Genomic DNA, 15,894 nt, shown 5'->3' on the forward strand with positions numbered 1-15,894 from the left:
TCACTTAACACTGACTATGGTGGTGCCATGGATGGACTCCATGACAGCAGCCAGGCGGCTGCACAGGTCGTGGGGGAAGTTGACATGAACCTTGGGCGGGTCTTTGAGCACCACCATTTCAGCCGAACAGTCCAGCACCCTGGGCAGGAACTCGCCTAGCTTCACCTGCAATGAGTCTGAGCAGAGGGGAAGTATGATGAAAATGGGAGCAGGGGAAATTGTTAATTTCAATTTATTGTATAATATTTCCGTTTAAGTTTAGTTCTGTTTGGGCACCGTGCAAAAGCCCTAAGAATCCAGAGATGTTATTTCCAGAATATTCCAAGATATGATCCAAATATGATGATATAGACCTTATTCGATTGACGTCACTCATGTGCGGGCACGCCCACTGCCGCCATGTTGTTGACATAGCGCAGCAGCTTTAAGTGACAGCCTATGTAAGAGCAGCGTTTATAGGAAGCTAGCCGCCGTTAGCGTTACCTGTATCGTTCCAATTGTGTTCGGATGGTGACCTGCGTTACACACGGCTGTAGTAATGACAGCAATAAAGTCCCCGTGGTTTGTTTCTATCTCTCCCGTCCTCAGACGTGAAGGGAGATGCACAGGAGATGTGTGGATAGTTAGGAGAGACAGGTGAAACTTTCTGACAGCTACTCACAGCAAAGTCTGTTCACCTCGTTTTTTCTTTTGTTTATTATTACAGGCATTAACGGCAGCATACAAACAACAACTCTGGGGTTTTTATTGCTGTCATCACTATCGCTATTTTCGAATGGAACAGAAACGACAATAAGGCCGTTACTATAGTTGTCAGCTGCAGGACAGTATGTCAACAATATGGCGCTGTCCGGGGTTAGCAAATAAGGTCTATAGTGGATGGATACTATCCAATGAGTCACAGATTTCATGTTGAGAGCATTCCAACTCCAGAATGGGACTTTATATTGCTAGAATCATGTCATGCCTGATACTATGCAATAAAACCATGCATATTGGGAAAATATCTAGTCAGAAATAGACAGCTGTCATATCTGCAGAAGATTAGTCATGTCCCATGTCAGGATATCCAGTAACCATGTTTGAAGTGTAAACAAGTAATTTCTGCTGTCTGGATATGTCAAAATATTAACATTATTATATATTATTGATTTTAATTCATTTATTTGATTCAACAAAACTCAGAATATGCATAAAAATGGTCTGTATTCTCGAGAGCAGCCGTTCCCAAACTTTTTAGGCTACACAGTACGCACCCCCTTCTACATCCCTCCCACACACAAAAATATAGTCGTGAGAGAGAGAGGGAGAGGGGGAGAGAGAGAGAGAGAGAGAGAGAGAGAAAACCTCGCTGACCTGGCTGCTCCTGTCTGTGCCTAAAGAGTGCACACTGCTGCTCTGGGCGAGAGAGACAGCCATTACATTTTTCCTCTTGTGCACCCCCTAGAGCAAAGTTTCTCAAACTTTTTCCGACCAAGGACCACTTAAACCAATGAAAAACGCTCAGGGACCACCTAACTCCCAAAACATCCCCAAAAACAATAGGCCTACTACTTCAACTGTAAATTACAAATTACAGGCTAATTAAATGACAAATAGCAGTACAATTAATCAAATTTTTGGCTTCCCACAATTATGAAAACCGATATAAAAAATATATATGTAATTTATTTTAGTTAGTCCATTTACTTTTTTTTTTACATTTATTTCCCCTGTTCAGTTCAAATATTTTCAAAGTTCAAAGAAAGTTTTTTCAAGTTCAATAAATGCACAATGTTGCCAAAGTCAAATAGGCTATCTTTTGCCATCTTCAAGTTGCATTCAGTGATGTTTTTGTGTTCAAATAAGTGTTAAATGGCTCTATATTCTGACAGCAATTACTGAAATATAGTGTTTGGTCAGTAACTTGGAACTCCCAACCACCCGCTGTACTCTGTCTCTCTCCTGTAGCCCTGCAGGCAGAGTGGACGTATCTCCACAAGTGTAAGTCGTAGAGAGTCTGGGGTGGTGGCGTTGGATTCGGGATGAAAAAATACATATAGACCTTTACAGGCATCGTGATCTGACCTTGACTTTCCCAGAAAATGTAAACATTTCTCTGATTGGATAGTGGGAGGTAAAAAAAAAGGAAAAAAATATAAATCTACTCGCGGACCACTAGGGGGCGCCCGCGGACCACCAGTGGTCCGCGGACCACTGTTTGAGAAACACTGCCCTAGAGGCACCACACTTTGGGAATCCCTGCTCTAGAGAATCTTGGAGATATCCAATCGTAATATTTCTGGCCCTTTTTGCCCAGTGGGGTTTAGTTTGGTTTAATCTTACCATCCATATCCTGACCCAGGCAGGAGCACCAGTGGCTGCGCACGCTCTCCATGACATCGCGGTCTTCCTTGGCTAGAGCAGAGTCTCGGCTCATCAGGTGGAGGCAGGGGATGACGGCCTCGTTCATGATGGCCACGCCCTCCTCCACCTCGCTCTCCTCGCTGCTGCCGAATAGCCGCGACGCACTCTCATTCAGCACCTGGTGGGGGGAGTGGGGAGGTGGGAGGAAGGTGAAAGCAAAGCAAGGTATCACAGCTGGTGTAACAAGTGCAAAACACCTTTAAGCCCACGGCGCAGTGGTGTGGCCCTTCAGTCTTATACACCACCACCCACCTCCTCATAGCCACTCCCCCTACCCACCCCTCCAATCCCGACTCTGTACGACCTTCCTTTTAATAGGACATTTTAAAGTAAGACCTTATTTGGTCAAGGAAGAGCCATATGCACAGCAAACTATCAAATCTGCACCACAGAGGCTTTTCCCTGAATCTTTTTTTGGCCTCCAGTCAATGTAGCCTCTTACTGCTGGACATAAATAAATATAATAAATATAATTATAATATAATAATATTTACGACATTGCCGAACAGTTGGGCAGCACTAAAAGAAACCAAGGGCTTTTAGATGCCTGGTACGATCAATTGTGTGACTGCATTTATTCATCGCTGAATAAATATACTAAAAAGACAATAGTCAAAAAGGTTTCAGAAAAACATACAAGCCTTACTGGAACCTCAAACTACAATCTCTGTGGACCAAGGTAAGAACAGCTGAAAAACAGTTTTTAAGATGTAAAGAAAAAAAATCTGAGGGAGGGGCTGAGACTTGATTTGAAAGAAAAACAAACCAAAACAAACCAAATTCGACAAAAAGTTACGCGCCGTGAAACGCAAGTTTAATAGAGGACTTTCGTTAAATATTGACTACCTACAAACCCATAATCCCAAACAGTTTTGGAAGGAAATTAACAGGCTGGGCCCCAGAAAACCTAGAAACATTCCTATGGAGGTAAAACTAGAGAATGGTGAATGTAGCTCAGTTCTAGGGGTGGTGCTGCAAAAATGGGGTTAGGATTTTACTGATTTGTTCTCTGAATGTAAACACTCCTTTGATTAAGCCTTTTTAACGGAAATAATTAATAGAAAAGAAGTAATTTAGAATAAGATGAGTGCTGATTTAAACAGCTGTAATAAGTATTTAAACACACATTTTTCCATGGATGAGATAAAAAAAAGCAATAGCTAAATGCAAGGCGAAGAAAGCCACCGGAATTGACGACATCACTAATGAGGTGTTAAAGTCGCCAAGGCTGCTCAATGTTCTATTTTTATTATTTCAGTTTTGTTTTGATAGTGGCACCATACCAGCAGAGTGGCACAAAAGTGTTATTCTCCCAAATCCTCAAAAAATGATCCCAAGCTGCCTCTTAGCTATAGGGGTATAAGGGGCACTTTACAAGAGGACGGTTTCCTATGGTGACGGGGAATTATTTTATCGTTAGTGCCTCCCTTTTAGACGGCGACGCCGAATTTGGGCTTAGGAAACGACACATTTTGAAACCACCCTCCAGAGTGGAATTCTTGGTGACGCTCCCCGCTGAGCGCTCCATGTAGTCGCTTTTTGACACGGCTGATTTCAGGAACTCTGACGTGCCTGCACACGTGACACACGCGATTACGTTCAACATTCAGAATTAAGCTACACTGCGGCCAACTTCAGTTACATGTTAAGTAAGGATGGTTCCACCAACAATTTGTCCCCAACTTTATTTTCTATATTTGTCAATAATTTAGCTCTTCAAATTAAGGCATCCAACAAGGGAATCAAAGTTGATGAAAAGACTGTGAGTATATTATTGTATGCTAGTCTTACTTGCTGAGCATGAAAACGACTTGCAGACAATGTTGACCATTGTTGCTGAATGGTGTTGGAAATGGAGACTTATGACAAATCAAGACAAGACTCAACTAGTACATTTTAGACCCATATTAAGGAGGAGGAGTTATTTTGTATTTGACCTTCAGCAGTACTATCATATACGGATCACTATCAATATCTGGGCTTGACGCTGGACGAACATATGTCCATTAAGGAGGGTGTCAATGTCCTAGCTCAATCAGCGGGCAGAGCACTGGGTTCCGTATTGAACAAAGTTAAACACTGTGGCAATCTGGGTTTTCATACTTACACACAACTGTATAACTCATGTGTCTGTCCGATGTCGGACTACACCTCTGGTGTTTGGGGTTTCCGTGAACACTCAGGCTGTAACACTGTGCATCTCAGAGCCAATCGGTTATTTTCTGGGAGTTCATAAACTCATCCCAATCTTGGCCATTAATGGTGACATGGGATGGGAACCCACAAGCATCAGACACAAGGGTCAAATGCTTCGACTTTGGAATAGGCTGGTGAGAATGTCTGACCAGAGACTCACTAAAAAGATATTTAAATGGGACATTGCCAATAGTCACCCTTAAAGGAACACTCCGCCCATTTTCAACCAGCTTTGTATCATTAGAACATCAGTAGTATATCAGAAAACTGTAAACGGTTTTGAAGTCTGTCATTTAATTTGACAGTTATTGAGTGTTAAAGTGTGGACCAGTGACATCACTGGTCCACACTAACTCAAATTAATAACTCATTAACTCAAATCAACTCTCAATAACTGTCAAACTAGATGAATGATGAATAGTTTGACAGTTATTGAGAGTTGATTTGAGTTAATGAGTTATTAATTTGAGTTAGTGTGGACCAGTGATGTCACTGGTCCACACTTTAACACTCAATAACTGTCAAATTAAATGACAGACTTCACAACAGTTTACAGTTTTCTGATATACTACTGATGTTCTAATGATACAAAGCTGGTTGAAAATGGGCGGAGTGTTCCTTTAAGCAAATGAATTGAAATCCCTATTTTATTCAAACGACTTGTCTTTTATTTTTCATAACAGGCTACTTTGTGACACCCGAGAGCCTATGAGTAATATGTTCAGTATGTATAAAAATAAATGGTCTGTCGACTTATGGTATAAACCAAAATTAAGAACTTAGCGTCTCATAAAAGACAGTTACAGTGTAGAGCCCTATGTGAAGTTTGACTTGAACAAACGAAAAAGATCCCTGTGTGCTCAACTGTGTTCTGGAACTCTTCCATTAGCACTAGAGACTGGTAGGTTTAAAGCAACCCCTGAAGATGATAGACTGTGTTTACTATGTGAATTATGCAAAATTGAAAATTAAATTCATTTCTTGTTCTACTGTACAACTTATGATGACGCAAGGGAAGTACTCTTTAGTAAAATGTCCTCCATTCATGCTGACTTCTTTGAATTGGACGATTATGAGAAACTTGAGCTGTGCTTTAAAAAAGAAACCTTCCCCACAGCAGAGTTCATTTGTGAAGCATGGGAGGAAAGACAACTTTTTGTTTAGTAACTGATGTATTGCTCTGTATTGCTGTCTGAACAGTACGCTGACCTGCAACCTGTTTTTATTTAAATGTACCACTGTACATATATCAATGCTGTATTGTTGTATCTTATTGTGTGTCTTGGAAACCCGTTTAGGTTGGGCACAAAGAGTGCATGACACTTTAACCCAGGGGTGGGCAATTATTTTTCATGGGGGGCCACATGAGAAACCCAGATTGTTGCCGGGGGCCGAACAAATATTGTCATGCCGTAACCCATGGATGGGTAACTTTGATGATAGAGAGGGCCACAAAAAATGTCCTCGCTACCAGGTTTTGCTGAGGGCCAAACGGCGCCAGCGTGAAAAATTTGGTGCATTTTAAGCCACGTTTAGAGGAATAACTAATTTTAAATTAACAGTTGTGATGTCATTATTCAGTCTTAACCACCAATATTTCATCCTTTTCTCACTCACTCCTATGTCACCACCTGCTCTCAGGGCTTGAAATTAACTTTTTTGACCACCTGCCAATATGGCTGCTAGATTTTAAAGTTACCAACCAATTAGAATTTCCACTAGCCAAAATGTTTTTCTTGAAATAAATCAGAATATGAGTGGGTTAATTTAAGCATAAGTATCAGTAAGTGGCCCGGGATGATCAAAGCCTGTGTTGAGGGTCACACGAACAAAAATGCAGTCTTGAAGCTAAATAAATCCAAAACCAATGAGTTAATTATTTAAATTTCTAATTCAATGTAGCCTTTTAGTCATAAAGATTATTGAAAGATATTCCATATTCACTCAAATGCTATAACAGAAGTAGAGTATTGGCCAGAATGACATGAACATTTGGACACTTATTCAGCGGGTATCTTGCATGTTGCGTTCAGGTGCACTGTGTAAAAAAAAAAAATTGCAATTCCATCGCGGGCCACACAGGTGGTGCCCGCGGGCCGGGCCGTAGTTTGCCCATGTATGCTTTAACCCATTGATACCTGATGCAGCATTTGTGTGTGTATCCCTTTAAGACCGCTAAACGCGTGACGCGGTTTGCGGTCTTAGAGTGATACACACATAAATGAGGAATATACATGCAAATGCTGCATCAGGTATCAATGGGTTAATAAATCAATCAATCAATCAATCAATCAATCAATCAACCTATAGACGGTTTTTCTTGCCAACAAAAACATTCAAAATTGAATCCCAGCTCACTTCCTGTTGCATTGTTTGCTATGGACAGAAAAGAGGGAAGAAAAACAACATTAAAGTGGAGGGCTGACCATTCCGTGAAAACCGTCTATAACTAGCTACGGCCCATTTTCCCTAGCCCCGCCCCCTTCCTTGCCCCATAATCGTTGTGGTGTGTTCAAGTGCAACTGTTTGGCCACGACACAAGCAACATGAAGCGACGCAACAGTTTGCCTTCGTTGCCGTTACTTCTTTGATGTCTGTTTGGTGTGTCTTAGCCGCCTTCAACAGAGCCAGTACTGTTATGTTCCCTATTCACCTTCTATTCACCAAGACCTGGCAATACATCTAGCACCAATGATTAGCAGAACTAATTGATCACCCCCCGATTTCCTTGTAAAGGTATCTGTGGTTTGGTTTAACCTTTATTAAAACAGACTCATCTACAGTAGGATCAACACCCAAGGGCTCTGTATATTTCTGCTCTAATTCAAGAATGTAGAATATTTTGACAGTCTTGGTATGACCAAAAACAAAAATGGACTTTAAAAATATTTGTTTGATATTGGGGCTAAATGGTGGAGTGCCTTAATCATAATTCCTTACTTACCGCGAGGCATTTCCTCCTATAAAGTGCAATAAGCGACTGGTCCACGCCACGCTTCTCTCCGTTTCTCAGCAGGGCAGCATTGGTCTGGTAAGCGTGGGCCAGGTAGTTCAACGCCTCCCGCACTCTGCAGCACCATCATGAGGCAAGGATTAGCACGTTTTCCCACAAACATGACACAGGCCCATTCTGGGCCAAATCAGTAACAAACCCCGCCCCCTCCCCCAATCTTAGCTTTATTAAAGAAATTGTACTTTAACAATTTCCTGGTGTCCTTTTTCTAATTCTGCCCATTTAAAGTTTCAGAACTTCCATTTAATGTTCAATGCAACCCAATCGCCAGCATTGTACGTTTCTGCAATCCACGGATACAGTATATACAATCTCAACATAAATTTGAAACAAAACGGCAGTTAATATGAAAATCTTGCTGCCTTTCCAACGTTAAACGTAAACTAGAATATCTACATTTCCCACCGAAAATGTAATTGTTCTTGCTGTCCTCGCCATGCACCGCCTAGACTCAGCCCTCAGTCTTAATCCGTTTCACTCCTGTAAGACTGAGAATATTACTATTTAAATCTTTGCATAACGTTAGGTGGCGCTGTTGGAAGCCTTGCATCGGAGAACCAATCATGAGTGTTGTGGGCGGGCCTGCTTTCTGGGGGCAGTGACGCTCATGCAGACCCGGTGTCTCGCAAAACATCGCCGCGTTTGCGGAGAAACATATGAATCACTTAGAAACAAACATAACCTGTTAACACATTCACTGCCAGCCTTTTTTTTTTTTACTGTAGGTAGCTTTTGCCAGAGGGTTTTTTTGAGGATTCTGGCTCATTTTACAAGAGCCAAGGATAATTTTCTGCTTGGAGTTTGTCAACACAAAGTTCACAAAAGTACTAATAGAATGTGTGCTTTCTCTGTCTAAAAGAGTTAGTTTGTAGAGTTAGTAGTTATGTAGATATTAGCCGTTGAGTACAGCATGGTTTCAGCGTCTGAGACAAAAAGCTGAGATAATCGCAGTTTTGTGAAATTCAATATCAAACAGTCACTTTAACCATTTATTTTTGGCATCAGTGAGACATCAGACATAAACAATATAGTTCTGAACAGTAATTTCCTCCATAGCAGCACCCGCACCCCCTCTCCTTACAACTCCTCCCTCCGTGGGCGTGTCTCCGTGTTTGTCAGTCACAAGCCAGTCTCTCCTGCCTGTCTGAGCAGTGAGCAGCAGCCTCTCTCTCTGGCGGCCCCTCGTCGGCGAGCGTGGATGTGGCTTAATCCGTTCTTGGATTTTCGGTTGAGAGCTTTGACGAAGCCTTGTGTGACTCTAGGCTCATGCTGCGCGCTTCAAAGTGTGCTTTCCACCCAGTCCACCTTTGGAAGCCCCCACCGCCGTGCGCCCGTGTGAAAGGTTTTCGCCTACAGTATGAGAATGAGGCTCGTTCGCTTCTGGGTCCTCGGTTGAGCTCAGCTGGAATGCGTGCGTTTCTGGCCAAACAACACTCAATAGTCTGAGCACCGTCGCCACTCAGTGGGTCGGCGGAATGGATTGCACACGCCCGGCGGCTCTAACAGTATAATAGAAGATGCAAAAGGGCCAGATCAACGATCCACCGTCAAAAAAAAAAAAACGATTTTTTTGACGTATCCATACGTCGCTGGCAGTTAACGGTTGGATTCTGCTTGACGTATCAGTACGTCGTTGGCAGTTAACGTGTTAATAGGACGTGTTTCATCCGGCCCCGGCGGCTAGAGGTCTTTCCCCCAGCGATAAGCCAGACTCCCGAGGCTAACGTTACAGAGCCTGCTGATGACTCACAGTAGCAAGTGGACCACTTCCGGGTAGGAAACATTATTGTAAAATAAACAACAGGTATAAACTCTCTTTGCAGCACATTGGTGTCTTGCTCTATATTGGAACTATGAAACATTGCATTGCCGCTACCAAATAAAATTCTAATAATAAATGTAGGCGTGTCTGCTGCCGGCTGGGAGCCGAGACTATGCACCGCCTGCCTTGCAAGGTCCCTGCCCATGCAGCTAGGGGCAAGTAGCCCTGACTGCAGTACGCAGATCGGGGAGTGGGTCAACCTCAACGTGTTTGACTCCGCCCACCTGCCCCCACATGAACCGCACACTGAAGAGAATATTTTTGTAACTGCTAAAATCCAGAAGGTGGCGGTAATGCACAAAAGCTGTTTGCCAACCGCCATAAAACATTAGAAGTGTTTATGCATGCTTTTCAATCAAAAGTTGATTGAAGTTTAGTTACTTTTATGTTCTTCCGCACTCTTTGTACAGACACATTGCTCACAGTCTATATCCTGGCCTCTGGAGGAAGCTTGGCGTGAATGATGTTCAGGTGGGACATTACATTTGCTTTTGCATTTGCTAACATTTACTATTTTGTTGCCCTTCTTTTATTAAAATACCTTGTTCACACCTCAGGGCCTAACAAAGCAAGGGTGCTCCAACAACTGTGGTGTGTTTGTTTTGATGGTAAGACCTATTCAGTATGTTATATCATTGCTTCATTATATCATATCATATCATTGCTCATTGCTTGCTACATTCAAAACACATTTGTATTGAAAAATTGTATCCTGGGGGAATATGCTTGACATTCCATTAACCAGTACGCGATTTCAGAGAGGTATGTGTAAATTGTGACACATACGCTTAGTATACAAGGTATTATTTTTCAAAACATATTTGAATCTTCCTGCATTTCCTTCTTCAAAGGAAAACATGCTGCATATTAGGAGATGGTGGTGTCTTGTTCTCCTGCAGAACTTCCCCATGCCGTAAGTGCCCTCAATATCACACTTAACACATCAGATCCTTTTAAATAATCTGTTTTACTCACTGTCAACAGACCAACATGAATGTTTTCATAGTAAATGTATGTTGTCATTAAATCACCAAGGTCTGAAGAAGACAGATTGCAGGAAAGAAAAAGGCGACGAGAGCAACAAAGACAACAGGTGAGAGGTCATGTGATTAATTAGTCTTGTAGTCAAAATATTGCTTGCAGACTAAAGCATAATCCCTCCACTTATTTCAGGATCTGGAAGTGGTGCCTCCAAAAAGGTTCAGGCATTCAGAATCTGTCTCTGAAGCATCAGGTATTGTTCAAAGCAGTATTATTGTACACACATCCATCAAGGTTGTAGATGTGGGATGTCACAGAGCTGGTTTTGCAGTCATTTTTCCATTTTCATTAAACCAGTATACTTCAAATCAGCTAATGATCTTTTTTTTTTTTACATCTTGCATTGTTATTATGCCTATAAGAACCACAATCTGTTTCCTTTCTAGAAGAAACTGAGAACTTGCCAGAACTGGGAACAGGGAACGGGGTATGTTGCCTCTTGTGGGCTTTTCTTATTTCACTGTTTTCTGCCTTCTCCAACCTGGTTTTCTTTATTTTGGATTAGGAGGATGCTCTGCTTAGGGACACCATTGAGGCAGCAAGGTGGTGTGGCACAAAAACATTCAAGGGAAAACTTTCCCTTCCCCAAGTCATCACCATGGACAAGGAAGATCGCTTGAGGGCAGTGGTGGAACTGCGACAGATGTCTGATGGCCTGGATGAAGAGGAGACTGAACTAAGGGAACCGTTCATGTTCCATTTCAGTCTGCAGGAAGATTACGAAGAATTTTGTGTAGAAATTATAGACACAAGGCGAATGCGGGTGTCTGCTGCTTTTGGAATAAAGGAATAGAGTGTACAGAACACTTACTGTTTTTGACACCGACAGGAATAAAGCGTGTTCAAGTGTCAATGGCACAGACATCACTTCAGTCTCTGATCTCCTTAATGTAGCTGATATAATTGAGTGTACACAAATTTAACATGTGTCACTCACTTGTGGAAATGCTATGGTATATATTTTTTTAAATATAGGCAGCATGGATAAAATAATGGACTTAGTAAAAAGAAAACATTTAACAAGTAAAAATATAGGAATGTCTGTCTATTAAATGCATTGATTTCACTTCACTGTTCCAATTCAGCTGGCCCTAGTTACACAGGTTTCAAGTTCAGTGGGAGCTGAACTTCAGTAAGAAGTTGTGTGTGAAGTTTTGAGGGCTCATGAAAATGTAAACGTGTTCCCATTATTTTATTCACAAGATGAGACAAGAATATCGAATATTAGGTAAAACATATCCCAACACCTACACAGAACATTACAATAATAATGTGTTGTAGTCACTGATGGATAAACCTATACAAAGTCTGCTAGGATCCCCACTAGCTGCTAAACACAGTGATATTCAGATTCGATGGGTTAGGTTTTCTATAGATACCTGGTTTCGTCTAGTGAAACAACTTAAAATTCAGAAAGAAATAATATTGAGGTGGCTGAGCCTTGACCCAGACTTTAAGCCAGCTGCAAGTGATAATAGATTTATTCAATGGGCAGAGAGAGGAATCACAGCACTGTTTGTTGGTTCAGTTTGATAAGCAGGAATTTCCAGAGAATGTCATAAAAATACGATCTTGTTCAACAGGATTTTTACAGATATATTAGAGTAGTTTTGTGGATACATGATAAACACTGTAAAAAGAGTCACTATGAACTTTATCCTGCGGAGGGCAGTAATACGCCTAGAAGCGTGCACACTGCCGAAGATCTGATAGAAGAAGAAAGAGCTGAGTTTTACTTTGAGTGGGCGGAGTCAAACGCGTTTGACTCCGCCCGCGTTGAGCCACTCCCCGATCTGCAGTCTGCAGTCAGGGGCTTCTCGCTAGGGGGACTAATTAGTTATGGGCGGGCCTATGTGAGTAGAAGCGAGAGGAGCCAAGGAATCCAGGGATGGAAGAATTTTGATTGTAGACGCTACAGTTCAAAAGTTATGGACCAAAACGTGAAGAGGGCTGTTATAGCGCCATCATCAGGTCAATAGGAGTGTTTCTTTTTTAGATCAGAGCAATGAGTAAACGTGGGGCGAGCCAAGGAAACCTGTGAAAAAATAATTTTGATTGTAGAAGCTACGGTTCTAAAGTTATGGACCAAAACGTAAAGATGGCTGTTATAGCGCCACCGTCAGGTCAATCGGTATTATGTTTTAGCTCAGAGTAGAAGAGTACTCTATGAACATATGGACCAAATTTGGGAACAGTCGCTTTTATGGTTTGTGAGCTACAGGTACTTGATGTTGCTACAGCGCCCCCTATAGGACAAATGACACAATCCTTTTCCTATCAGCTCAGAGTACATCCCTCCACACCTCTACCAAGGTTGGTTGGCATCGGATGTTGTGTTCCAGAGTTATGGCGATTTTTGTGAAATAGGCCCCACCCACAGAACTTTGGAAGTCGATTATATTGCAACGGTGCGGTTTAAAAAAAAACGTGAAATCAGTGTTGTGCAGGACAGTCCACACATGAGGAGTGCTTTGGTTTGGTGAAGATTTGACAAATTTCAAGGAGGAATCGCAAAAAAAACTATTTCGGACAAAATTCTAAATGGCGGAAAATCTAGTCAGACGGAAATGGGCGTGGCCTATACGAGTAGATGCGGAACGTCCCAAGGAATAAGTTTGATTGAGGACCCTACAGTTAAAAAGTTATGGACCAAAACGTAAAGAGGGCTGTTATAGCGCCACCATCTGGTCAATTGGTGTAATTTTTTCGTGGATAGTAAAAGACCCCCAATAATTAAAGAACCTGGAAACCCAAAATAAATATGCATTTTGAGTTCTTCTAGTAGTGAATGGGCGACACCTACTTGCCATGCTGGTATTGCTCCAGCCCAGTCAGTAGGTAGATGAACACTGTCCTGAACAGCCTGTAATCCTCATGCCACTGCTGTGAGAAGGGAGACATGACCACAAACAATCATTGACTTTGATATTTGGTGCAACTGTTCAGCTCAATTCAAATGTATCCAGTAGCAGTAACAGTAAAGAAGCTGGTAACACTTTATAATACAGCCCACGTTTACTATATATATATATATACCGTATATATATATATACTACAATGGAAGAAAAAAAGACAATGAGGAACTGTAAGTACCGTAAATTCCGGACTATAAGACGCACCGGTCTATAAGCCGCACCTTCAAAGGTGACTATTTTTTTCTTCTATAAGCCGCACCGGTCTATAAGCCGCGGGTGTTTTGATGTTTAATTACCATATGTAAGGCTTCGTGCACAGAGGGGATTGTCGGGAAAGAGATGGCTGTTTGGGGAAGCTCCCATTTATTAACATTTCAACAAAACAAAAGTCAGGTCACTAATCCCCAGACAAAATCACACATTGTGGTATTTTTTGTTTTTTTTACAGTGCACACAGTGTCCGCGGTGTGGTGAAAAGAGGGCAAGAGAGGAAATTAAAACAGAAGTGGATTTATAGTTAGAAAGAGTGCTAAAGAAGAGAGAATTCCGTTTTTTATTTTTTTATTTTAGTTACTCACAGTACTATTGACCAGTCCAACTCAAAAGATATTCGGCAGTTTCACTTTGAGCTCTTGTTCCGCCGCTGTCCATCAATGGTTATGACGAGTCTCGCTGGGTACAGTACGCCAAAGCGATATCCATTGACTCGATGATGCTGTTGTATGTTGCGCGTTTCTGTTGCACCAACGCGGAGAGGTCCTGCCGGACGAAAAAGCGCGTACCCTCCCAGGTGAGGGGCTTCTTCCCCGCAGCCTGGAGGATGAGTTGACGGTCGGGCCAGCGGAGTAGGCAGATGAAGATGGCCCTCGGTGGCAGGCCGGGGTCTGGACGTGGCCGAGGCGCCCGGTGTGCCCTGTCCACCTCTGGTGGTTTCTCGCCTTCCTTCAGGTCCAGGATGTAACACAGGATTTTGCCACGAAAGCGTCCATGTCACCAATCTCAGCTCCCTCTTTTACATTGATCAGGCGAATGTTATTTCTTTTACTCCTGCTGATTAAGTCATCAACCTGCGTGTGCAGGGTTTCGATTTTGCATTTTATCCATTTTCGGACTCACTGTGTTGTTTTTGTCCTCCAGTGCGCGGATGCGCTTTTCCGCATTATAAACTCTGTTCACGGTTGCCTTAGTTTCTTTAGTGAGTGAGTGGATGGACTTCTGCACGTTTTCAAACTTGTTTTCAAGCTGCTCAAAACCTCTGAGCGATGTCGGACTTAATCGATAGTGTTTCACGGAGTAAAAGTTTAGCCCAAGCGGTGTATCTCCAGCCTCCAGCAGGTGAGTCATTTCCTCATTCATGGCGTGATTGCTTCGTCTTTTTCTTTCTGCTTACCTGTGTTGTGTTATGTTATGTTATGTTATGTTGTTAAAAGAGGGCAAGAGAGGAAATTAAAACAGAAGTGGATTTATAGTTAGAAAGAGTGCTAAAAAAGAGAGATTTTTTTTTTTTTTTTGAAAAAATCCATAGATAAGACGCACCGTTATATAAGCCGCAGGGGGCAAAAAAGGCCAAAAAACGGGAAAAAAGCCGCGGCTTATAGTCCGGAATTTACGGTACTCATGGACTTACATCATGTAATCCAGCCCACACCCTGTTATTTACAGAGTAAGTACCTCTGTATTTACAGAGTAAAGCTGTGTTCACACCGAGATATTTATTTTTCTCTCTGTCGCTCGACTGAACCCTTTGGAATCGCTCTGTCGCTCTGTTTAAATCGCTCATCAATAGGCACAATAATTGACGGACATCTGGGGGCTATAATGTTACGCAATGTCATGATATTTGTCCACTACGAGCCACCATAGCTGTTTACAAGCTAAGCCTATCAGCGTGCTCCTAATGCGAGCTCCATACCGGTAGTACAGACTTCACTTCATGTCAGCTGTCAGCCTGTCAATGAGCTGTCAATGCGGTTTGTTGCCACACAATAAACCAGCGGTTTGTTCCAAGCCAGTGTGATCCTTGACTCACTCTCACCCGGCAGCCAATCAGCGTTGAACAGCGAGCGACTGATGCCAGCGTAATTTCGCTCGAGTTGGGATATTTCATCTCGGGCGACAAGCGTATTTTCTCCCTATCGCTCTGTCTCTGTCGCTCGGACGCCCAGCGATTTTTCTCCCGGGCGAATATACGCTCAATCGCTCGTTTGCATTGACTTTGTATGTAAACTCGATGCCAGCGAAAAACTTTAATAGGTCGGTGTGAACGCAGCTTTAGAATGGGAGAACAGGCCTGATATGTATGGATGAAGTGCAATACAAACAAATGCTTTTGCCCTTTGCTGAGGCGGCAGTAACTTTTAACTCAGGAGGTTCGTGTCAAAGTCCATGTTCACACTTCACACTATAGGCAAATCCGATTTGCTGCTAAAAGTCATTATCTTGATTGGTGTCCTAAATCTGATTTGCGAGAGTGTCCGCACAGCCACAAATCTGATTTGGGC

The 15,894-nt window shown here is 42.4% G+C and overlaps 1 protein-coding gene across 1 annotated transcript in view; it reads right to left on the bottom strand.

Annotated features, from left to right (window-relative positions):
• The window catches only part of usp28 (ubiquitin specific peptidase 28), a gene marked incomplete at both ends in the record, with an annotated part of 96,751 nt that continues 80,857 nt past the window's right edge, over window positions 1-15,894 (bottom strand). Inside the window, 4 exons of the mRNA XM_083659051.1 lie at window positions 1-176; window positions 2,326-2,524; window positions 7,547-7,670; window positions 13,282-13,361. Of these exons, the coding sequence (XP_083515177.1) occupies window positions 1-176; window positions 2,326-2,524; window positions 7,547-7,670; window positions 13,282-13,361 (579 nt within the window). The remainder of the gene's footprint in view (window positions 177-2,325; window positions 2,525-7,546; window positions 7,671-13,281; window positions 13,362-15,894) is intronic.

The sequence above is a fragment of the Poromitra crassiceps genome (genome assembly GCF_964638095.1).
Source record: "Poromitra crassiceps genome assembly, chromosome: 1".
Classification (NCBI taxonomy): domain Eukaryota; kingdom Metazoa; phylum Chordata; class Actinopteri; order Beryciformes; family Melamphaidae; genus Poromitra; species Poromitra crassiceps.